The sequence below is a fragment of the Pipistrellus hanaki genome (genome assembly GCF_964339955.1).
Source record: "Pipistrellus hanaki genome assembly, chromosome: 16".
In the NCBI taxonomy this organism is placed as follows: domain Eukaryota; kingdom Metazoa; phylum Chordata; class Mammalia; order Chiroptera; family Vespertilionidae; genus Pipistrellus; species Pipistrellus hanaki.
This window is the reverse complement of record NC_140518.1, coordinates 14,585,546-14,608,379: the sequence shown is the minus strand read 5'-3', so window position 1 is coordinate 14,608,379 and position 22,834 is coordinate 14,585,546. Positions and strand designations below refer to the sequence as shown.

The 22,834-nt window shown below is 61.4% G+C and overlaps 3 protein-coding genes across 11 annotated transcripts in view; all 3 read right to left on the bottom strand.

The window, feature by feature from the left end:
* Positions 1 to 3,568, bottom strand: part of LOC311610918 (zinc finger protein 385C) — a 52,026-nt gene extending 48,458 nt beyond the window's left edge. For 3 of the 5 annotated variants that reach the window (XM_084862502.1, XM_084862504.1, XM_084862503.1), the window contains exon 1: positions 3,490 to 3,568. The gene's annotated coding sequence lies outside the window, so the exon portion shown is untranslated. The remainder of the gene's footprint in view (positions 1 to 3,489) is intronic. The other 2 variants (XM_084862506.1, XM_084862500.1) reach the window with 2 other exon arrangements.
* Positions 3,569 to 6,244: 2,676 nt separating this feature from the next.
* On the bottom strand, positions 6,245 to 14,236 carry DHX58 (DExH-box helicase 58). 2 transcript variants are annotated; one of them, XM_084862430.1, is made up of 13 exons: positions 14,178 to 14,236; positions 13,784 to 13,952; positions 13,395 to 13,596; positions 12,843 to 13,033; positions 11,966 to 12,082; positions 11,381 to 11,507; positions 10,794 to 10,985; positions 9,639 to 9,892; positions 8,973 to 9,122; positions 8,720 to 8,881; positions 7,849 to 8,039; positions 7,150 to 7,246; positions 6,245 to 6,860 (listed from the first exon to the last, which is right to left on the bottom strand). In XM_084862430.1, the coding sequence occupies exons 2-13, from the start codon at positions 13,949 to 13,951 to the stop codon at positions 6,675 to 6,677; spliced, it is 2,037 nt and encodes a 678-aa protein (XP_084718556.1). In that variant the 5' UTR covers position 13,952; positions 14,178 to 14,236; the 3' UTR covers positions 6,245 to 6,674. The 2 variants fall into 2 exon arrangements, with proteins under 2 accessions (XP_084718556.1, XP_084718557.1); XM_084862431.1 differs by lacking the exons at positions 6,245 to 6,860; positions 14,178 to 14,236 and adding an exon at positions 6,884 to 6,998 and having other exon boundaries at positions 13,784 to 14,090.
* Positions 14,237 to 14,646: 410 nt separating this feature from the next.
* On the bottom strand, positions 14,647 to 22,752 carry KAT2A (lysine acetyltransferase 2A). Of its 4 annotated transcripts, none has more exons than XM_084862480.1 (18): positions 22,330 to 22,752; positions 22,065 to 22,188; positions 21,584 to 21,729; positions 21,387 to 21,476; positions 20,908 to 21,089; positions 20,637 to 20,828; positions 19,413 to 19,519; positions 19,064 to 19,174; positions 18,844 to 18,983; positions 18,555 to 18,763; positions 18,235 to 18,361; positions 16,813 to 16,923; positions 16,240 to 16,383; positions 15,944 to 16,019; positions 15,783 to 15,819; positions 15,640 to 15,703; positions 15,421 to 15,505; positions 14,647 to 15,325 (listed from the first exon to the last, which is right to left on the bottom strand). In XM_084862480.1, the coding sequence occupies exons 1-18, from the start codon at positions 22,666 to 22,668 to the stop codon at positions 15,132 to 15,134; spliced, it is 2,478 nt and encodes an 825-aa protein (XP_084718606.1). In that variant the 5' UTR covers positions 22,669 to 22,752; the 3' UTR covers positions 14,647 to 15,131. The 4 variants fall into 4 exon arrangements, with proteins under 4 accessions (XP_084718606.1, XP_084718607.1, XP_084718605.1 ...); XM_084862481.1 differs by having other exon boundaries at positions 18,844 to 18,980; positions 22,330 to 22,751; XM_084862479.1 differs by having other exon boundaries at positions 15,905 to 16,019; positions 18,844 to 18,980; positions 22,330 to 22,750.
* Between the last annotated feature and the right edge of the window lie 82 nt (positions 22,753 to 22,834).

Genomic DNA, 22,834 nt, shown 5'->3' with positions numbered 1-22,834 from the left:
GCAGCGGAGGCGCAGGCCGAGGCAGAGCGGCTCAGAGCTGCCGGGGACAGAGGGGCCGGGAGAGGGCAGCCCCCCAGACACGCTCTTGGGGGAGCAGAGGTGCCAAACACGGCTGGGATTTGCAGGGCGTCCCTCTGTCCCCAACACTGAACCCCGCGGGCACCTGGCCCCTGACCACTGGAGCTGGCGGGTCACCCGAGGTGAAGGGAAAGTCACCAGGGGGGGAACCTGAGCCTGTGACGGTGGCGAAGGCTCCGGAGTCTGCAAAGCACGTGTGCAGGGTGGGTCTGCGGGGGCTCCGTTCCCCAGACCGCACTTGAAGCGGTGGTTAGGGCTGGGCAGCATGTATAGCCACGTGTGCGAGTGTAGGTGGCGTGCAAACCTGCGTGCGTGTCTGAGTGTGAGTGCTGCGTGTGTGCACGTTTCGATGTGTGTGTGTCCAGGTCCAAGCACGTCCCAGCCCTAATGAGGCCAAGGAGGCAGGTATGATCCTCAAATAGCCCGACGGGAAAGGAGTGAGTCAGAGGCGGCCATAAAAAGGCCGCACGCCTCTCTCCTCTGAACAGACGGGTGTCCAGGTGCCACGGGGCCCTCGACCACAGTCCAAGACCAACAGGCCATTCGTTCCCTCCAGGAAGGACTCCCACCGCCTGGCCAGCTTGCCCCCACGTTCTTCCCCATGGAAGCCCAAGATGCACACGTACGGGAGGACCCACATGACAGACACACGGCCCCCTCCCTGGCCACAGGCCCGGCTCCCTCGGAGAGGGCAGCTGGAGGGATGAGGGGTCCGGCCCTGATCTCCCCCAAGTCTAACTTCCATTCCTCCCGTTGCCGTGGCCTCATTTAGCTCCCTCCTGGCTCCTTGGGACCAGCGAGTGCCCATGCCCTCCCCACACTCTGGAGATAAGCAACCCCTCTCCTGCTCATCCTTTCCCTCTGACGCATCACAGGACATTAGGAGGGGAAAAAATTGTCCCAATTTTGGGTGGAGAATGAGGTCAGGAGGCCCATGGGGGGGACCGCTGGTTGGTGACAGCTGACAGTCTTCATTCCGCCTTCAAACCCCTTTCTGGTCCAGGGAAGGTGTATCCTAAGCCCCATATCCGCATGTCTAAATATTTAAAAGTTATAAATCAGGCAAACAACCTGTTCATGCAAATATGTTTTCCTAATGACGTGGAAAACCAGGCTCCCCTTCGGACTTGCTGACTCCGGGGCTTTTGCAGGAGGATGATGCAGTGGAGGGAGAGACAGCTGCCCTCCCACGCCGGCCCCAGCCATCCCTCCCCTCCCGCTGCCGGCTCCTCTCTGCCCTACAGGGCCTCCCAGGCAGTGTGTGTGTGTGTGTGTGTGTGTGTGTGTGGACACCCCGCTCCACAGCTAGCTCCATCTCCATGCCCTGCAAACAGCCGTCCCATGGCTGTCCCCACTGGTCCCTCAGGGCTGCGGGGCACACCTACTGGCATAGCCGGCCCTGAGGCCCAGGGCCGAGGCTGGGTGGGCGGGGAGCAGCTGACCGTCTGGGCAGGGGCCTCCAGAGTCATGGGTATGGGGACTGTGGTCTCGAAGGAGGTGAACGGGTTTGTCCCCTTGGCCCTGCTGGTTCCTCACCCCAAAGGGAGGGCCGTGGCCAGGGAAGTGCCCAGTTAGGGCATGGGCACCCCTCCCTTGCCTGGGGTTAACGGTGTTTACAAGATCCACCATTCCCCACCCTTCCAGACCTCTGGCCAGGGATGGAAGCTGTCATTCCCTCGGAGGGCTGCCTGGACGGTCCCCAAGCAGAACTTTTAGAAACTTATATTATTTATTTTCCCGGGAAAAGTGCAGCTTGATCCCAACGTGTGGGGAGGGCGGGGAGGCGACGACAGGGGGCATTTTTCCAGTTGGGTGTCAGCCAGGGTGCTCCGAAGTGGTCCCTCCCCTGAGTCTGGAGACAAAGACAGGGCAGCTAAGAGATGAGGAGGGGACGGGTCCCGGGCAGCCCCCACGGGCCCAGAAGAGACCCAGGAGCCAGCAGGGGTGTGGGCCGGCGGAACGGTGGTGATGAAGGGCACGGCTCTCGCTGGCCAAGTTTTAAAAAAAACTTTCACCCCCACCCCCTGCCGATCGGCTTTGCTGTCCTACGCCCGAGGGGACGCTGACGCCGGCTGAGCCCTCCCCAGGCGCCAGGCCCTGTGCTAAGCATATTCTCACTTAATCCGCGCAGCCTCCCCATGAGGCCGGTTCTATTATTATCCCCATTTTACAGGTGGGAAATGGTCGCCAAGAGGCTGAGTGACCTGCACACAGCCGGTACAGGTGGCAGAATTCCCTCAGGCCTAACTGACCCCCAGGCCCCCACTGTTCCCCCTGGGGCACACTGCCTCCCAGAAGCAAGACGCTGGCCCAGCAGCCGGAGGGATGAAGGTCGGACGTGAGGGAGAACTTTCTGACAGTGACCGTGGGCGGTGGGTGGGAGGAGACAGTGGAACAGGGAGATTAGACACAGGAAGCCCGCCCCCTTAGGCGTGGGTGCTGGCCTGCCTCAGGGCTGGGACAGTCCCGGGGCCCTGGCTGGGTCCGTGGCAGTGCCCTGACCCGCCTCTGTTCTACAGCTCGGCGTCCTCTGCTCGACCCCAACCCCAGCACCCAGGCCCAACGTCCATCTCCCCTTGGTGGCTCCGGGCATCACATCTGAGCTGTCAGCTCAGGGCCTCCTCTTCCAGGAAGCCTCCCGTGAGGTGCTGACAGGCAGGATCCCTCTCCTTCAGCCCAGATCCCACGGAGGGTGCAAACGCTCCCCGTGTCTGCGGGAAGGGCCAGTTCTGGGATCACCTCCCCACCCTGGCTCTGGGACATGGACACAGAAAAAATCTAATCCGTCCCCAAGCCCCTAGGGCCCCCAGGCAATCCGGACGACCCCTGCTGCCTCACCCCTCACCCCTCACCCCTCACCCCTTACTCCTCACCCACGCATATCTGCACCCGGGTGCAATTAAGTGGCGCAGGTGCCTGGATCTCCTCAGAAAACCCAGCTCAGCTGTGCTGTGTGCTGTGCGCTGTGTGCACCGGCTCCTACCGCATTCGCACAAAGGACAGGAGCCATCTGGGTCACCCCCTCGCTCTCTGAGTGGAGGCGATAGCATCCTGCCCCGGGTGAGGCATGCATGGGGCACGCCAGTCAGAGGTTCCTCACCCGGAGCCGGCCATCCCCAGCACCTTCCTGCTCTGCTCCAGAAGGCTGTGTGCACACTGCCCGGCTCTGCCTTCCCGCATCCCTCGCCGGCGGCCCTGGCCACAGGGATGAGCAGCCCAGGAGCCTCTAAACTTCCCCGGAGTTGAGCCCCACCCGCTAGAGGCAGCGCGTCGGAGCCCGGAGCGGATAGGGGTGTCCTCGCGGTCCCCTTGGGGTCCCCCGTGTTGGGACAAGGGCGCCGGACAGAGGTCAGGGGCTGCCTTGTCCCCCCGTGTTGGCCTCGGGGTCCCCAGCCCGCGCCGCGGACTTACCTGCGGGGCAGAGCGGAGCCGCGGCCACCTGCTCTCCGCGCTCCGAGCGCAGCGCTCCGGGCCGGCGGGGCGGGCGGGGCGGGGCGGGGCCTGGGAGGGGAGCCCCTCCCTGAGACCCAGCGGGCGGGTGGACCGGCTTATTCACGGGGGGGGGGAGGAGGAGCCACGAGGGAGGCCCGGAGCCCCGCCTGCTCTGAGGGCTGAGAAGTAAGGATGCCTGGGTCCTGGGGACCGCGAGAACTCCCCTCCCTCAGGCAGCCTTGCCCTGGAGGCGGCTCCCCAGGAAGACCCCTCCCACGAAGAAGCAAGCCCGGGAACCCCTTCTTGCCCGAGTTCCCCCTTCCAACTGAGCTCCAGAAGGCTCTCTCCGGGGTAAGGTGGGCGCGCGATGGACGCTCCCTCCAAGTCGGGGTCCCCCATCCAGGGGCTCAGGCCCCTGAGGGGACCGTTAGGTGCCCTGGGCATCTGTATCCTCAGCCCATCTCTCCCTGCAACAGCACGTTTCCCCCTCCTTCCCCCCCCAACTCCAGCGCCAGCGCAGGTCCCTCAGCTGTCACTGCTCAGCCCTGGAATGACAGGCGTCCGGGCTCCGTGCGTCCAGCTGCGTCCAAGGCCATCGAGCTTAGCACCCCCGGGCCCTCCCCCTGCCTCTGCTCCCCGGCCGCTAATTTTATTGACCTGTAACAGGCACGCTGCTGGCCGGGGCGATGACAACTGAAGGTGAAGCGGGAGCGGATGGGCAGGAGGGACCCAGGGAGGTGGCGATGGGACGGGAGGAGAAGGCTGACTCTGGGAGCCAGAGCCTAAGGAAGAGGGGCGCTGGGAGGGAAGGGGACACTCTCTTAGGGGGCTGGGAACCAAAGAGCCTAGCACCGGGCTTTTAGCTCTCAATCCCAGAAGAGGGGGGCTGAAGAAGGAAGATACTGGGGAAGAGAGAGCGCTCTTTTTTTTTTTAATCTACCCTGAGATGGGACCAAGGATGGAGTAGGAGAGGGTAGATGGCAGGAAGAACTGCCATGCTGCTCCCAAACCTCAAGTCTCTGCCCTCGCCCCCTCCCTTCCTCCTGAAGGTGACTCCTGCCTGCTGGGCCTCTTACTACAGAAATAGCCCTTTCCCTGAAGAATCAACCTAGATCTTGGCTTTCTTTGCTTCTTGTTAAAATGAGAACAGGAAATGTAGGCCTTTATGACTTGCCCCACCCCCGTGCCTACCCCTCCAATCCTTTGGGCCTCTGCCAGCCCAGGGAGATGACCTGGGGGCTCGGGGGATATGACCTGGGGGTTCTGGGAGATGGGGCATTGGGGTTAGATGCTTTCATGTGGGGGAGGGGCAGGAAGGCCTCACGTTTTCGATGGCTCTCACATTTAGACTTCTGATGCTCTCTCCAAATAAGGTTACATGATGACCAAAAAGAAGGGTGTTTAAAAAAACAAAACACTTTTAACCTCCAAAACATACCACCAAGCAGATTGTGACTGGGAAGTGAGGGGGAGGGATTTTAATGGGCGCGAGGAGAGAGTTCAGGGCCATGGCTGTGCTCAATTATCTTGATTGTGGAAGAGCACACACACATTAACATGTGTCAGTCAAACACCACACATATGCAGTTTGTCAATTCTGCCTCAACCAGTGTGATTTTAAAATACTACACATTTTCCCAGCCAGCCTGGCTCAGTGGCTGAGCATTGACCTATGAACCAGGAAGTCATGGCTTGATTCCTGGTCAGGGCACATGCCTGGATTGCAGGCTCAATCCCCCAGTGTGGTGTGCAGGAGGTAACCAATCAACGATTCTCATTCTCTCTCTCCCTCCCTCTCCCTCTCCCTCTTCCTCTCCTTCTCCCTTCCTCTCTGAAATTAATAAAAATATATTTTAAAAAATACTACATATTTTCGACACCATTTTTCTATTTTTATTTTTAAAAAATATATTTTATTGATTTTTCGCAGAGAGGAAGAGAGAGCAACAAATAGTTAGAAACAATGATGAGAGAGAAATATCAATCAACTGCCTCCTGCACACCCCCAACTGGGGATGTGCCCGCAACCCATGTACATGCCCTTGACCGGAATCAAACCTGGGACCTTTCAGTCTGCAAGCCAACACTCTATCCACTGAACCAAACCGGTTTCGGCTATTTTTTTTTTTTTTTAATTTATGGGGAGCCTCAAAAAAAAAAAAGGGACGTCAAAGGGCCAAGGGAAACCAGTGATTCCTAGTATAGTCATCCCCTTATTCACGGAGGATATGTTCCAAGATCCCCAGGGGATGCCTGAAACCACAGATAGTACCAAACCCTACATACACTATGCTTTGTCCTCTACATACATACATGCCTGTGATAAAGTTTAATTTACAAATTAGGCACAGTAAGAGATTCACAACTAATAACAGAACGATTGTAACACATGCTGTAATAAGCTATGTAAATGTAGTCTCTCTCAAAATAGCTTACTGTATATACTCCCCTTCTTGTGATCGGAGATGATTCTAGATGTGTGTGAGGAGATCCAGGGAGGGTAATGACGTAGGCATGGTGACGTGGCGTTAGGCCACTCTCAGGGTTATTCAGACACAAGCACTCTGAAACCTGGACAGACAACCTGGCGACCCAGACGGCTAAGTGACCCCCAGGCCGATAGCATATACACCGGCCGTGCATGGGGACACTGGACAAAGGGATGGCTCATGTCCCAGGCGGGACCAAGCAGGATGGTGCGAAATTGTATCACGCTACTCAGAATGGTGCACAATTTAAAACATAAAAATCATTTATTTTGGGAATTTTCCATTTAATATTTTTGGACCGCAGTTAATGGGGAGTAACAAACTACAAAAACGAAAGCATGGGTAAGGGGGCACCACTGTATAGTGTGGCCATTCTGCCTCAGTTCTTATCCCCCTCCCCCCCCATGCCATCCAGTGTGTAGAAGTGTCTGTGTGAGTGTCAGGGGAGCCAGGAGGTGAGCTGTGGCCCTTCAGCTGCTTCCTTAATGTAGGAGTTGAAGTCAGTCTGGGCCCCTGGGGTTCTTCTGTGGCTGGTCAGCAAGCCCCTGAGCTGGTGACTCCCGGCACGGAGAGACCTGCACCGACTTGGTTCAGGGAAGATGCTGTTGCTGCTGCTGCTGCTGCGGATTCTCGCGCCCCCTATAGCCTGATCTAGGTACTGCAGCGACAAGATGCTCAGTTCAGGGAGAGGTCGGACAGGGCCTGGGCACAGTGCTGCACGTAGTCGAAGTCAGGCACCGGGAAGGGCACGGAGGACCACTTCTTGGCCTGGATCCGCCCGCGCGGGGTGTGCAGCAGCATGGTGCGGACTTTGAGTGCCGGCAGCTTCACGGACTTGTAGATCATCTGCAGACCCCAGAGCTGGCGGTGGGACAGAGACGGGAGGGTTTGGGCGTCGATCCCCTGGCTGGGCTTCTCTCCTCAAGCCAGAGCCTCTGGATGCGGGCTTATGTCCCCCACCTCGGACAGAGCCGCCTCCCTCCTCACACTGGGGGCTCCCTAAGATAGGGGCTGGACCACTCTCTTCAGACTGGGGGCTCCTGGGGCAGGGCTGTCTCCCCATCCCAGGGAGGGCACCCTGGGGGCCGAGGCTGGGCCTTCAGAATCAGGACTTCTAAAGACGGGAGCTGAGGGCCGCGCCCGCACTTACTTCCCCACAGTTCCTGCAGCTGACGACGCCCCCGGGCACCCAGTCCCTGAAGACTCTGTCGATGGCCACGGGCTTCTCGGAGACGTTGTAGTAGATCCTAGAGAGAAACGGGAGTGGCCACAGGCCTCAGGGACCCCCAGCCCAGACGGCTCGCCATCCTTCCTGCTGAGCCTCTGCAGGGCCCTGGGCCTCCCGGCCTGTCAAGAAGCACAGAGACCTCAACGAGCTGCCTCCATCCCACTCCCTCTGCCCAAGTCCAGGCCTCAGCACCACCTGAGTGAGAAGGCCATGGGCACAGTGGCCTGGCACACAGTAGGTGCCTAATGAATACTTCCTTAACCAATGAACAAATGGAGGATGCGGAAGGCTACCCTCTAGGGGGCGGGGGTGAGGGGTTGGCTCAGGGACCCCCGCCCCTCGTGATGTCTTCAGAGTACGTAGGACCAGGGGCCACTGTGCGGCCCCCCAGCGTTTGGCATCCTGAATGCCAGCCCCTGCTCAACCACAGAGTGGCTGCGGGAGCTTGGGCATGTCGCTGAGGCTCTCGCGGCCTCTGTTTTCTCACCTGTGAAACGGGGCGGTGACAAAACCTGCAAACGTGGTACTTGTTCAAATGCTCTTCAACACCTCCCCCCGCCCCGAACTCTCACTGCACCCCACGCTTCCTCTCATCCAGGCAGCCCCTCCCACCGGCCTCACGAGAAGTTGGGGTTCACGTTGACGTGGTGCGTGCCCTCCACCTTCCGCAGGTCGCTCCCGTGGCCCACGGCCACCATGCAGTTGACGCAGAGGAGCTGCACTTGCTCAGCCGGGAACTGCTGCTGCCGGGTCTGCTTCTGGGCCGCCTGGGCCGCCCGCCTGACCAGGGCTTCCCGCTGCAGGTCCCGGATCTGGGGGGCGGGGGGGGTGTGACACCGGGCATGGCTGGGGCCCAGGAGACCTGATCTGAGAAATCCTCTAAGGACCTCAGAGCGATGGCTGGTACCCACGGGGACTCTCCTCAGCCTCCCGGGAGCTTTCGGAAGCAGCTCGGAGGGGAAAATACTACTGGGTTGGGGGGCCACACAAGCTCTCTCAGAGTCCTCACCCCCTTCGGAGGTGTTCCTGTAAAGCTGCTTCTTTGGATCTAACAGGAGGCACCATGGGTAATTCTGCCGGGACAACAGGCGCAAACAGGGACTGTGCCCTGCGAGGCTGGACAATGGTGACCCCCCTCCGGGGACGCTGCAGGTCCTGGTTCGGGCTTATTTTGTGGGTGTCTTGTTTGCTCCCCCTCTGCCTGGCTCCGGGGGGGCTGGAGGCGGCTCTCACAGATGCCCAAAGCACTGGGTGGGGGAGGTAAAGTGAAAGCCCTGGACCAGGCCTGTTCCCGAGGCATTTTGGAGAAAGAGCCATTGCCTTCCTGGCAATCCCATCCTCGGCCTCTGCCCTTCCCGGATCCAGACCTTCACCAGGTGGGCCCACGCAGCCCCCAGAGGAAGCGGGCACAGGGGTGTGAATGGGTGTGCCTCAGAGACCGCAAAACGCCCACAGCCCCCCTCCCCGCAGGGTGCACAGGCCGCCCGCGGACCTTGGCCTGGTACTCGGCCCGGTCCATCTGCTGCACCGCAGCCACCGCCCGCTCCATCAGAGCCTCGAGGACCTCGTTGGTCTGCTCCCGCCGCAGCTCCCGGCTGCCCTGGGTGGCCACGAAGGAGTACACGCTCTGATCGGCCCGGGCACGGCCCCTTGCCTGGGGAGAGAGGGAGGGAGGAGAGGGGCCTGAGCGGGGCTGGGTCCCCACGCAGGATGCTTGGAGGACACTGAGGGGGTGGTCTGGGCACCTGGACCATGGAGATCTCGTTGGTCAGGAGCCCATAGCGCACAATCACGTTGCACTGGGGGATGTCCAGGCCCTCTTCCGCCACGCTCGTGGCCACCAGGAGGTTCAGGGTCCCATCCCGGAACTTACGGATCACTTCTTGCTGTTCCTTCTGGAGGCGGGGAAGGCGGGGGGAGAAAGAGGATGGTATATGAGGTGGCTTCAGGCCTACCCTCTTGAAAGCCCAGCCTCTCCTGGGTTAACCCTTTTATTCAAAATCTTGGCCCCTTTTCTGGGGAACCCTGAGTCTCCATCTCTACCTCCAAGTCCCCCCTCAGGATCTTGCCCATTTTTCCAGGTGAGCATCTAACCCCTCTCTCCCCTGGGGACTCCTCGGGTCCCTGCCCCTGCACATAGGAGCTCCCAGGACCTATTCTTCTCCAAGGGACCCGGACCCCTATCCTCTGTCCTGAGACATCACTCACCTCCACCCCTGCAGACCCCCTTGTTTCTGCCTCTCTGCCTGCCAGAGACCCGCAGAATGGGAAAACCTTCAGCCCCGGGGAGCTCAGTGTCCATCTCCCTCCTCAGCCCCACCCCCTGCCCCCATCAATCTGTGCTGCAGACTCCCCTTCTCTCCTCCCCTCGGGAGCCCCCCAGCCTCAGTTCCCCTCCCCCAAGCCCACACCTGGGTCATATGGGCGCTCTGGCTGCTGCTCCCGGCCCCGATCAGCAGCTCAGCCCTGATGTCCACCGTCCGCAGACCCGGCTGCTGCCGGAGCCAGAGCAGGAGGGAGTGCGCGCTCTGGCGGGTGCGGGTGAAGATGATGCCGCGGGGGCTGCCGGGACCCCCAAACTGATTCTGCAGGATCTGCTCCAGCATCTCCAGTTTGGGGTTCTCCGGGCCACTAGTTGCCAGGCGGGCCAGCTCATTCTTGTGGTCTGCCAGAAAAGCCCAAAAGTCAGAGGCACGGGGCTCAGGCCAGGAGGTGGGGGGCATATGAGGGTGCGTGGCTCACAGGTGTGAGATTGCAGGAATCCAGAGGGGGCCTGGCGTTACCTGCTCCTGCCTGATTGCATCTGGGCTGCACCAAGAACACAGGTAAGGACACCCTGCGCCTGTCCAGCCTCAAGGCCAGCCAGCCTTCTACCCGGAGTACAGTCTAGGCGCTCACACACCTTATGCAGCACCCTCTTCAACCCTGCTGCCAGGATGACCCTTGACCATTTCATGTAACCCAGGACTGACTCAACCTCAGGTCTGTTCAGAAAGACCCTTGCCCCTCAGCCTGTGCTGAGGCCTCTAGTCTTAAATTCACCCTCTGACCATCTCATTTCCCCATACACGTTCAACTTTCAGGGAAAAATCCCATGAAATTATTTTCAAAAAATATTTGTCGCCCTAACTGGTTTGGCTCAGTGGATAGAGCGTCGGTCTGCGGAATGAAGGGTCCCAGGTTTGATTCCGGTCAAGGGCATGTACCTTGGTTGCGGGCACATCCCCAGTAGGTGTGCAGGAGGCAGCTGATTAATGTTTCTCTCTCATGGATGTTTCTAACTCTCTATCCCTTCCTAACTGTAAAAAATCAATAAAATGTATTTTAAAAATAAAAATACTAAAACAAACAAAGAAGTCAATAACGTAAACTAGTTTTTACATCTACGGAAACCTTCACAAATGAGCACATCCCTCTTTGTCCTATCCATAGCCTTGACTTTTGGTTGGAAACCCAGGGCCCCAGAACTCTTGTCGGCACCTTCCCAGCTTGCTGGAGCCGAGCCCGGCCCCGCTGGCCACTGACCGCTAGCCCAGTTCCCACCCCCTGGTCCCCGGGAGCCTCACCGTCGAACAGAGCCAGCAGCCAGCGCTCCGCCCGCAGGACCTGCGTCTTGGTGGCTCGCTCCCAGTCGTAGAACTGGCGCAGCGTGGCCAGCGCGTCCACGGCACGTACGGTGTCGTGGATGAGCAGCGTGTCGTTGTAGCGCCGCAGGTGGAGCGCATAGGCGCGCCGCTCCTGGAGCCCGGCCTCCGCGGCTGCACCCACAGGGGACCCGGATCTGAGCGGCCCGCCCCCAGGCTCCACTCCGCCGAGGCCCCGCCCCCAGAGACAGGGCCCCGCCCCCAGGCTCCACTCCGCCGAGGCCCCGCCCCCAGAGACAGGGCCCCGCCCCCAGGCTCCACTCCCGCCGAGGCCCCGCCCCCAGAGACCGGGCCCCGCCCCCAGGCTCCACTCCCGCCGAGGCCCCGCCTCCAGAGACCGGGCCCCGCCCCCAGGCTCCCCTCCCGCCGAGGCCCCGCCCCCAGAGACCGGGCCCCGCCCCCAGGCTCCACTCTGCCAAGGCCCCGCCCCCAGGCTCCACTCCCGCCGAGGCCCCGCCCCAGAGACTGGCCCCGCCCTCTGAGGGCGTGGCCTTCCCGGGCCTCCTCACCGGTCTTGCTCAGCTCCACCACCTGCTGCTCATACGTCTGCGTCCCGAAGTCCCGGCTCAGCTCAGGCATCTCCAGGCGGTCCTGTACTTGTTGCATGAGCTTCTTCACCATGTCCCCAAACGGGTCCTACGAGCAGAGGGAGGGCGTGAAGGAGTTCCTGTGCCGCCATGGTGTGACAGAGGCCTGGCTGGAGGCGGGGTCAGGTTCCCGCCCCTGACTCCTGCTCTGTCTCCACCCCATAGGTGGCCTGAGCACAGGGATGGTAGTCTATGTCCAGCCTGTCACAGCAGACACCAGGCCGTGTCCACACCGCAGGGGAGAGCTTGGGACACCCTCAGCACAAAGCGCCCCAGCTGTGTGGTTTGCAAAGCGCTCCGCTGCGTGCATGCCTAGGGTTTTGACAGATGTCCAACAGGAGGATGGGCCCCGTTTCACAGAAAGAAGAAATGGAGGCTCAGGAACATAAGCAAGCGAAGTGAGAAGTGACGTCACAGCTCTCCTGAGAGCAGAGTCAAGGCTCAGTCCCGAGTGGCCTAATTGCACTCCCGCCCGCCCCGCCCCACCCCCCTCCTCCCTCCACACACCTGGCTGCGCCTGTGGCAGAGGTCGTACTGTTTGCAGGGCAGGCGGTTGTGCTCTTGCAGCTCGGGGAGGTGGGTCTGGGGTGACATGATCCGCCACGTGTCCAGGTTGGCACAAAGCTGGGCAACAGAGAGGGGTTCACTGGAATGGGGGGCGGGCGGGGGTGTTCTGTGAGGACAATGGGCAGAGCTTTGGGGCAGGATGGGTCCCAGCTGAGGCAGGGCCATTGGGGCGGGGATTCGTTTATTCGATAAATATTTATTGCTTGCCCAGCGCTGTTCCAGGTACAGAGCACCTCAGATGGCGGTTGGGGAGACAGATTTTACTGTAAAAAAAATGGTAAACCAGTAAAGGACAACAGAATGAGAGGATTGCGGACAGTGTTAACAGGCTCCGAAGAGAGTTAAATGGAACGATGTGGCGAGTGCAGCGGGGGTGATTGGGGAAGGCTTTGAAGGCGTGACATTTACGTTGTTCCCTGAGTGACAAGAAGGAGGCAGACAGGTAAGTACAGGGGAAGGGTATTCGGGCAGAAGGAATGGCAAGTGATGTGATGGGAACAAGCCCGACATGCTCAAGCTCAGAGAGAAGGCCAGTCGAGCAGGAGGGGGAGAACATGGGTGGTGGTGGTGGGGGGGGAGAAGGAGCGGGGATGAGGTTGGAGACTTAAGCAGGGGCTGGGTCACAGGGAACCTCTAAGCCAGAGTGGAGTGTTTATTCCAGGTGCACTAAGAAGCCTTTGGAGGCTGGGAGTTGGGTGAGGAAGGGATCCGGACCCTCCCTGGGTGAGCCGGCCTGGGACAGGTGGGCGGGGGGTAGGGCAAGCCAGGGAGGTCCCTGGTGAGTCAGGTGAGGGGAGGTCACAGGGGCCAAGCTGACCTGCAGGATGTGGTCAATGGCTCCCTGGAGCTTGGTGGCCCTGCCAGTGCCTGGGGAGGCCGTGAGGCCCAGCACCTGGGGCAGGGGCCTCGTCCCCTGGAGTTTGTGCTGCAGATACCGGCTCAGGATGACGTTGTAGACGGTGTCCTTGTGCGTGTGGTGGCACTCATCCACCACGAGGAGAGAGAAGGCTGGGGGCACATGGGAAAGAACCTCTGCTCGCAAAGCCCTTCGTCCCATAAGCTTTGTTTCATGTACTTCCCAGAATTCATCCGGGAATTCCTTCCTCCCTTCACAATTTGCAGCCAGACCCCAGAAAACGGGCAGTCAGGAATGATCTCCCTCCATTTTACAGACTAATAGCCTGAGGCTCAAGCTGGAGAAAGGAACTTGCCCAAGACCCTGCACCGGAGCCAGGCCTTTTTCTACTAGGGTGCATGCTGGGGTTTGGTGAACAGGGAAGCCCTCACTCCCACGAAATCCCCCATCTTTGCCAGAAGAGGGGCCCTGGGGGTGGCAGCCAGGGGTGCCTCGGGCGCGCCCAGCTCTCACCATTGAGCTCCACGTGCTCGTCCTCCTCGGGGCTGCTCAGGGCCAGCTGCAGCAGCTCAGCTGTGCAGATGAGCAGGTCATTGCTCCGGGCCACGTGTCCAAAGCCGGGGCGCAGCCCCATGTCCCCACTCAGGGTTGCAATGGCCCAGCGTCCATCCAGCATTCGCTTGAACTCCTCATAATGCTGGGCCACCAGGTGTACCTGGTGCGGGTGAGATGGGGAGAGGAAGCGGGGTCTGGGTGGAGGGGATGGGCGGAGGCCCCGGCTGGGATGAGTGAAAAGGTGAGCTGAGAGATGGCCACAGAGGCTCTGGAGTTCTGAAGGGTCTTGAGAGGCACCGAGGAGCTGAGAGCCCACGGAGGGGGGGGTGCAGGGGCAGGCCACTTACCCTGTTGACCAGTACAATGACCTTGGCTCTATCCACGGTCTCAAGGTGCCTTTTGGCCACATAGGCGGCCGCCCGGGTCTTCCCAGCGCCCGTGGGCAGCCATATGATGATATTCTTGCCCTCCAGGGCAGGCATGACCACCTCCCATTGGTAGGATCGCAGCTCCATTCTGGGAATGGCAGGGGACTCAGACCCCTGGCCCTCCTGGTCCCCCTACTCAGCTCAGCCCCATCAGATCTGCCCCCTGTCGGCTCCCAGCCAACCCAGTCTGGTGCAGAGACCTCCCTTAACCCAAGACTCCATCCTGCTTGGAGGAGGTGGGCCAGGGAACCTCCCAGGAGCCTGATCTGGCCGAGAGGAGGCAGGAGTAAGACAGAGCTCTGCCCAGCCTCACCTTACACCTGCACTGCCAAGGGCAGCCCTGCTCTGAACCCGGATGCCTGCTGCTGAGCTCTGCCGACAGAAAAGGAAACTGAAACTGAGGGGCGGAGCCAGCCCAGCTGCCTGGAACTCAGCTTTGCCTTCTCTTCCTCACGGGCCTCAGGCTGAGGAAGAAATGCTGCTGACAGGAAAGCACCATTCACAACACGGGTCCTGCCGGCCACCCCCCCGCCCCTCCCACTCCTGTGGAGTCAGCTGTACCCATGTCACCCAGGCAAAGGCAGCCGGGGAGGCTTGGACCCGCCGTCCAGGCACCTGGGCCAGGACCAGCCAGGAGCAGGGAGAGGGGGCTGCGGCCAGGCGGGCCCGGGAGGGTCCTCAGCACAGCCTGGGCTCAACGGGCTCCCTTGCAGGAGGTGCCGGCAGGAACAGGTCAGCCTGCTAAGGCCTGGGATGCTACTGAAGAGACAATCACACACAGATAAAAACAAAAGAGCTTTATTGATCCCTCTGAGGGATTAATGCCAGGAAACAGATGGTCCCCATGTCCCCCTCCCCTGGGGACAGACAGAACACAACAGTGCAGGGCAAGGCCTGGCCTCTCCAATCCGGGTGGCATTTCCAATCCCTGGAGCCCTCGTTCAAGCTAAAATGGTCTCCTTGAGGAGACCGTGGCTGGGCCAGGCCCAGGACTGCAGTGAGACACCCCCGCTCTGTGGGGACCGGGGCTGAGAGCCACCAGAGCTGGGCAGGGTATACGCTCTGGCCACCGGCCACTGCAGAGGCTCCGAGCCCGCACCCAGGAGACCCCTCCCAGGGCTGCAGGCTCGGGGGTGCCCGAGGGGACTGCAGGGTCAGGGCCGGAGTGTCTCAGGCTGAGAGGGGCCTGGGCGCCGGGGCCTCCCCAGCGATCGGATCGGAGCCTGAGGTGGCGACAGTCACGGCCGAGGCTGAGGTCCAGGCCGGCCTACTTGTCGATGAGCCCCCCCTCCTTGAGCTTGAAGTAGAAGAACTTCTCCAGGGCGCTGGCGCAGCGGCAGTACTCGCTGTCCGGGGGGTTGTACTCGCGGCAGTTGGCGATGACCCGCTGCAGGTCCGCCACGAAGAGCTTCCGGGTCACGTAGTAGCGGCTGCGCAGCCGCTCCGTCATGGTCTTCAGGTCTGGGCGGCGGGACAGAGGGCGGGTCACGGGGGCGCGTGGCCGGGGAAGGCAGGGGCAGGGTTGGCGGCGGAAGGGGAGGAGGGAGCGTCCTCACCGATGGGGAAGCGGATGACCTCGTAGTAGTCAGGGGCCTCCGACTTCTTCACGGGCTCCATGAAGGGCCAGGCACTGGGGTGTGACTAGAGAGGGGAGCTGAGTTGGGACCAGGACCCGAGGCCCATGCCCAGCTCGGGACTGTCGCCCGCCCACACGGGTCATGGAGCCACAGCCCCCGGCACAGGGCCCCCCCCCGGGGCGAGCCTGGCCTCCGCACCTTGATCTGGGCCAGCAGGTTTTTGAGGGTGGTGTAGAGCTGGTCAGGGTCCTTCAGCTCCTTCCTGGGGCGATAGAGGTCAAGTCTGAGGCTCCTGGTCCCCCTGCCGCCCCCAACGCCCTGTCCCTCCGCACAACACTCACCCCTTCTCCTTCCCCAGCGGCTTCCAGCCCGTCTCTCCTGCAAAGCGGGGCGCGGGGAGACATCCCTCAGAACGCCGCCCGCAGGCCCGCGGCGCGCCCTCCCGCCCCAGAGCCCCGCTTACGAATGCCAGGGACACTCTCCACGGGAATCTGCCTCACACCTTCCTTGAAGCAGCTGAGCCCGGGGTAGACCTTGCGGATCTGGGCCTGCTTGCGCTCAATCAGCTTCTTGATGATCTGAGGAAGGAGGGGTGTGAGGGGCCAGCCCCAGCGCCGGCCACTTCCCTCCCAGGCCAGTCCGAGGTGCCTCTCCTCCTGACTTTCCCAAGAGGCACAGCAAGGACCAAGATCCTGGCCCTACCTCATGCATGCACATGCGTGGACATGGGGTACACATGCTCATCCCACACACGTGCTCACCCACCCCCACGTGCACATTCCACAGAAAGCACCCCACCTCCTTCTGCTTCTTGATGATGTGGGAGAGCTCCGTGTAGGGGATGCGGGGGTTCAGCTCGCACTCCATCAGTGTCGCCCCCTCGTAGTCCTTGATGTAACCCACGTAGCGGCTCTTGGGCACCTTGATGTCCTTGGAGAAGCCCTAGGGAGTGGGCGACACGACCCCACCCATCGCAACACTTTTCCGATTTTAACAGCCCCTCCCCCAGGAGCACCCAGGGCAGCTGCACGCCATGTCCCCTCTCTCCGGTTCCCGAATCCCCTCCGGCAGTGCCCGGCACAGTGCTCTGCACTCGGAAAGCTCAATCTGTCCCTGGAAGGACTCCAGGTCAGCGCCCTTCCAGCAAACCCCCAGGAGCCCCCAATGCTGCCGGCCACCCCGCTGCCCTCCCAGTCCCATTCACAGCGGCGGCGGCAGGAGGAAGAAGGCAGGAAGGAGGCCCCTGCGGGTACCTGATGGAACGGGGCCTGAAGTGCTCCCAGCACACCCACACCAGGGAGACAGAAGGACGCCTGCCCCAGGCGGCCGGCGAGGGTAGGGCGGGGCGGGGCGGGGGGAGGCGAGGGTCACCTGCTTTTTGAAGTAGCCGATGGCATACTCGTCGGCGTACGTGAGGAAGTAGAGGATGTTGTGTTTGATGTGATACTCCTTCAGGTGGTTCATCAGGTGGGTGCCATAGCCCTGCGGGGCGGGAGCAGGGCTCACCAGGGGCAGGGGCAGGCCTGGTGCGGACAGAACTCGGAAGGGCCAGGGAGGAGGGAGCAGATTGGACAGGAGGAGGGGATACCAGGGGGCCCAGGGCAGGCAGCAGGACAGGCAACCAGGAGAGGAAGAGAGGTTATAACGAGGAAACTGAAGGACACTAGGTTTCCAGGCACTTGCTCTGAGTCAGGTGACCACGTCTCAAGTTAAGTCATGAGGCAGGCACCGCGGCCAACTTACAGAAGGAAAACTGAAACTCAGCTCCACGAGAAAATCTGTCCAAGGTCCGGCTGCCAGGCTGGGCAGGGCCAGGAGCCAAACCCAACCAGGAAGCTGCTGTCCACAGGCTGCTAGTTCCTGGCCCCCGGCCTCCGAATCGAGACGGGGAATACCAGGGGCCCTGCCTGCTGCCGCACGTGAGCCCTGAAGAGACACGGACTCCCACGCGTGCCAGGACCGAGGGGGCACCTCGCGGAGCTGGGGTCCGTGACGGAGAACCGGGGGCCCTGCTGGTGGGGCTGCTGTGACCGTGAGAGGCTGGAAGCCAGGACTCTCACCCAGCACAGGGCTACCACACAGGTAACTCCCACAGTGTGCAAACATTCCTGTGATGACATCATCTCGGGGACATTTAAAAGTGTTACTGATTCCGCCCTGGTCAGGTGGCTCGGTTGGTGGAACATCGTCCCATACACCGAAAGGTGGAGGGTTTGATTCCCAGTCAGGGCACATATCTAGGTTGCGGGTTTGATCCTCTGTCTCAAATGAACAAAAACAAATCCTCGGATGGAGGATTAAAAAAAGTGTGACTAATTCTCAAGACCTATTTGCCAACAGGTGTTTTCTTTCTTTCCTTTTTATCCTCAGTGCGGATTTTTTCCCCATTGATTTTTTTTTTAGAGTGGAAGGAAGAGGGGGCGGGGGAGAGAGACAGGGGAGAGAAACATGGATGTGAGAGACACATTGATTGGTTGCCTCTCTCACACACACGCAGAATAGGGGCAGGAACGAGCCCGCAACCCAGGAGTCTAATGTGCCCTTGACCAGGAATCTAATCCGAGACCCTCCACTCTACCCACCCAGGGAGCGAGCTAGGGCGACAGGGTGTTTTCTTACTCCACTGTTATCAGGGAACAAGTGCCACCTTGTGGTGAACTGAGGAACTGTCTGGCCACTAAAAGAAGCGCTGGGGGCTGCTGCATCACCCGGGCATCCTCTCCTCTGATCCGGTCTGAACCAGAAGCAGGTGGTGGGATGGGGCAGGGGCAGGGGCTGGGAGCATGCACCCACCTTGACCTGCTCATTTGAGGTGACAGCACAGAAGACAATCTCCGTGAAGCCCTGGGTGGGAAACATGCGGAAGCAGATCCCGCCGATGACGCGCCCGTCCTTGATCAAGGCCAGAGTCTTGTGCTTCCTGAGGGGAGAGGGGACAGGTCATGGTCCCTACCTGCCCCCCAAATGCTCCTCGGGTCCCCACAGCCATGGAGGAGGAGGAGGGGACCGAGGAGGAGGAACCAGAGGTGGAGGAAGAGGCCGAGGGAGGGGCGTGGGGGCCGAGGACAGGCGCCCGGGCGTGGTGCTGGGGCTGGGCCCTCCCGGGGACGCACGGGTCGAAGACGAGGCGGGCGATGTACTCCTTGGGCATGCGCGGCAGCTGGTGGGAGAAGACGTTCTGCAGCCCCACGAGCCAGAGCAGCACCCGCCGGTTGGCCTTGGGGGTCAGCGAGTTGCCGATGACGTGGAACTCGATGATGCCGCGGCGCTCCTCCAGGCGGGCCGTCTCGTCCCGGGCCGCGTTGGCCGACAGCAGGCTCGTCTGGGCGCCAGGAAAGGGGGGGTGAGCGAGGGTCTCCGGGCCACGGGGCCGCTCCCTGCCCCTGCCGGCCGGCCGCCCACCTCGGGCCCCAGCATGGCGGCGGGGTCGGTGATGGTGAGCATGACCTCGTTGACCAGCTCCATGGGGATGTCGCCCATCACACGGAGCCGCTTGGCGTCCTCCAGGGTCAGGTTCTCCGGGAGCTTCCGCTTCTCACCTGCTGGGGAGGTCGGCACGGTCTCCCGGGGATGGGCAGAGAGACGGGGAGGGCTGCGTGGGCGTCAAGGGTCAAGTACGCACCTGGCATGGGCTCAGCGCCTCCAGAATCCAGACTCAAGGAGCTATTGCTGCCCCCACCCATGGTGGGGCTGAAGATGGGGGCGCTGGGCACAACGGCTGCACTCACTGTAGCTGAGACAGAAGGATTGGGGGGGGGGGGGGAGGGGAGGGGGAAGTAGTGGTTCAAAGATGTTGGGTCCCAAAAAGGGATCTGGACCCTCCAACCCCCAGCTGAGCCCTCCTGCATTTCTCCACGGCTGCTGTTTGAAGCGCCTCTTCCAAGGGGGAGAGGGGAGGGCGGGGGGCGCCCGAGCTCAGCCAGGAAGGCCGAGCGGAGCGGAGGTCTTGTAAAACCGGCTGTGGCACATACCTGGCCGAGGCACCAGCTGGGCCCCCTCCGAGGGCGGCATGGTGAAGCCTGACTCCCAGATCGGAGAGTTCGCCCCGTAGATCTCCTCCTCCAGCATGGACAGGAACCTGTGGGGGCACAGTCTGTCCCACAATTCTGTCTGACCGAGGGAGCAGCCCGGCCAGACACCAGGGCTGAGGTGGGTCAGAGACCGGCCCTCTTCTCAGGAACTGGGAGCCTGAGGACAGAGACGGCCTCTGCCTCTGCCAGGTGGAGGTGCAGCCCCCGGCCTCCTGGAGACCCAAACTGAAGGTGGGAGGACAGGACAAACCCGGGAGACAGAGGCCCAGTTGCCATTGTGGACAGCAGAGGGAGGCAGGATCTGAACGGATGCCACTCTGTGCGGTGACCAGGCAGGGCCCCACATCACCCTGGGCCTCGGTATCAAAATGGGGGTCAGAATCCACCCCCTCCTGCCCCCTTACTCCCCCTGCTGGCAGAAGGGACACTGGAGGTTCTGAGTTACTCAGGAAAGCCTTCCAGAACTGGACAGCTATGAGCAGGTTTACCGTGAGAGGAAGGGGTGGCAGAACGGAGGAAAACCTTCAGAAAGAAGTAGGAGTGGAAACTGGTTTCCCCTCAAGTATAAGCTCTGGAGTGCTGTGGCGGGAAGGACTCTGAGGCTGTGTCCGGGGCCCGCAAGAAGTAACTGGTATAAGACATACACCAGCCGAAACCGGTTTGGCTCAGTGGACAGAGTATCGGCCTGCGGACTGAAAGGTCCGAGGTTCGATTCCAGTCAAGGGCATGTACCTGGGTTGTGGGCACATCCCCAGTGGGAGGTGTGTAGGAGGCAGCTGATCGATGTATCTCTCTTATCGATGTTTCTAACTCTCTATCCCTCTCCCTTCCTCTCTGTAAAAAAAAAAAATCAATAAAATATATATTAAAAAAAAAAAAAAAAGACATACACCAGCTGTAGGCACCAGGGGTGCAGGCAGGGGTAGTGTTAGCACTCGGGCCATGTATCTGCCATCCCCTGACTAGTACACAAGGCAAATGCTATCAAGTTGCATCTGGGCTGTGGGCACGTGGTCCAGGGAGATGCCCAGATCCCAGAGGGCTTATGGAGGGAGCGGAGGGACCAATCCAGGAAGCCTTCCTGGAAAAAAAAAAAGGGGGGGGGGCACAACAGGGAGGACGTGAACTTGGGGCCAAACCCTGACGGGCCAGCAGGAGCCTTACTTGGGGAAGTGGGTGAGGATGAGGGTCCTCTTCTCGGGCACCAGCTTGTCCTTCTCCACCCGGAACTTCTCCAGCAGCTGCCGCCGGGTGACGGTGAAGATGGAGCGGAGCAGGCTCCGCCCGAAGACGTGCGTGGTCTCGTAGCGGGGGAGGCTGTCGCAGCTCTGGGGCACGTGGCAGTAGCAGAGCCACCTGCGGAGCGGGGAGGCGGTGAGAGCGGAGCCCGCCGGGCCTGCCCGCGTCTCCCCGGGCGGCGGCTGGCCGGGCCTACCTGGTGTAATTGACCTTGTAGGTAGCCACGTCCTCGGCCTGAGACCTCTGCCGAAACTGGGCAGGGGTCTCCAGCTTCCAGTAGTTGAGGCAGAGCAAGAACATCTTCGAGAGCTCGAACATGGTCTGCCGCTCCCGGGGGGCCAGGTGACTGAACTTGTACTGCACGAAGTTCAGCACACCCTGGGTGGGGGCGGCCGGGGGGTAAAACCGGGGAGGAGGTGTGAGCAGCCAGCGTGGGCTTCTTACCCAAAACTAGGGGCTTCCTGAGGGCAGGGGCAAGGCTCTCCTCTCATCCCGAGGCTTTCTGTGAAGAGAAACTATGCCCCCTCGCAACCCTCGTGCACACACTGAGGTTAGCACAGCACCTCCTCCTCCTTGGGACCTCTCCCCTGGTCCCCGCTTGAGGAGGATGGAGAACACAGTCTCCTCTCTCCTCCAAGGTGCCCCCCATTCTCTTGGCCCCCTTCTTCATCCCACCTGCTCAATATTAGGCTTCTCAAACGGGGGGCTGCCCAGAGAGCCCTCCACCACAGGCCGGGTCATCTGCAGGATGCACTTCCGAAGGAGCTGGAGGAAGAGGAAGAGGGAGGGGCAGAGGCCAGCAGAGATCCAGAGCGGCAGACCCACCAGCCTCCACCCCTCTGCTCCCTCAGGTGCACGTGGGGAAAGCTCACCTTGAAGAGGTAGAAGTAGACCTGCTTCGTGTCGGTGTCTTCCTCCTTGTGGACAGACATGAACAGGTTCTCCACGTCCACCACCATCCCCAGCAGCCGGTTAATCTCCTCCTCCGACACGTTCTCCAGGTGGGACACGTGGTCCGCTGCAGGAACGGGTGGGAGAGTTGGGGAAAATGGGCAGAAGAAGTCAACAGAACGTCCTGCCCCTCTTCGTCACCAGCCAAGACACACCCCGGTCCCTCTCTGACCGGAAACGAGCCTGACTATTCCTGGGTCTGCCCCTGGGGGACTCCTTGTATTTCTGTATGGGCAGATTTCCTTTCTCCCCCTCACCCCAACCCAGTATCTCCTTAGAAGGCACCTTTGGTTTTTAAAAGATGAAGCTCTGTGGCACTTAAGTCATTCTGTCCAAGCAGGAGCTAGCACCGGCTTCGACCCCCCCCCGCCGCCCCGACTCCCAGGGCACGACCTGCCTTACCCAAGGGGTGCTCACAGCTGCGGCACAGCTCACTCAGGTTGGCAGCTGGATGCTGCAGGTCCATGCGGGGTGCGGTGGGGGGCTTGGGGTTTTTCCAGCCATTGCACTTGCAGGTTTCATTGGCCTGGAGGCAGAAGGGTCCGTCAACAAGCCTGCGTGTATCCCAGGGGCGAGGCGCCTGTCCCCAGCCAGAGCTTCGCTTCCATCGCCACCCGAGCCCTAGGATGGCCCAAACCCCGCCCCCTGGCCCAGGCTCCGCCCCCACCTTACAAGCCGAGAAGACCCCTAGCTTCTCCAGCTTCTTGGCGCGCGGCAGTCCCCGGACTTGCGCCTTCCTCTGGCTGGCGCGCTGCTGCTGGCTCAGGCCAGGTCGAGCCGGGTCCCCCCCGCTCCCGGTACCCCCACTTCCTACCCCGGGCCCCCCCGCCCCAGCGCTCCCGGATGGGGCTGCAGCTGGAGCGGGGGCTGGTGCCGGAGTGGGAGCCGGAGTCGGCGCCGAAGCCGGGCTGGGAGTAGGAGTCGGGGTCGGGGCGGGGGGTGGGGACTGCAGGGGCCGGGGCTGCGCGGCCGGGGCCGGGGTCGAGGCCTGGGAAGGTTCCGCCATGGCCTCCCCCGCAGCGGAGCGGCGCGGCGCTCCCTGCCCTAGGGCCGCATGGGCAACGGACGCGCAGTACGCAGGCGTCCCGCCCCAGAGCTTGATGGGAGTTGTAGTCTTCCACCGCCGCTCCCTTGGCCTCCACCTTCCAGACTTTTCTATCCTGTCTCTTGGG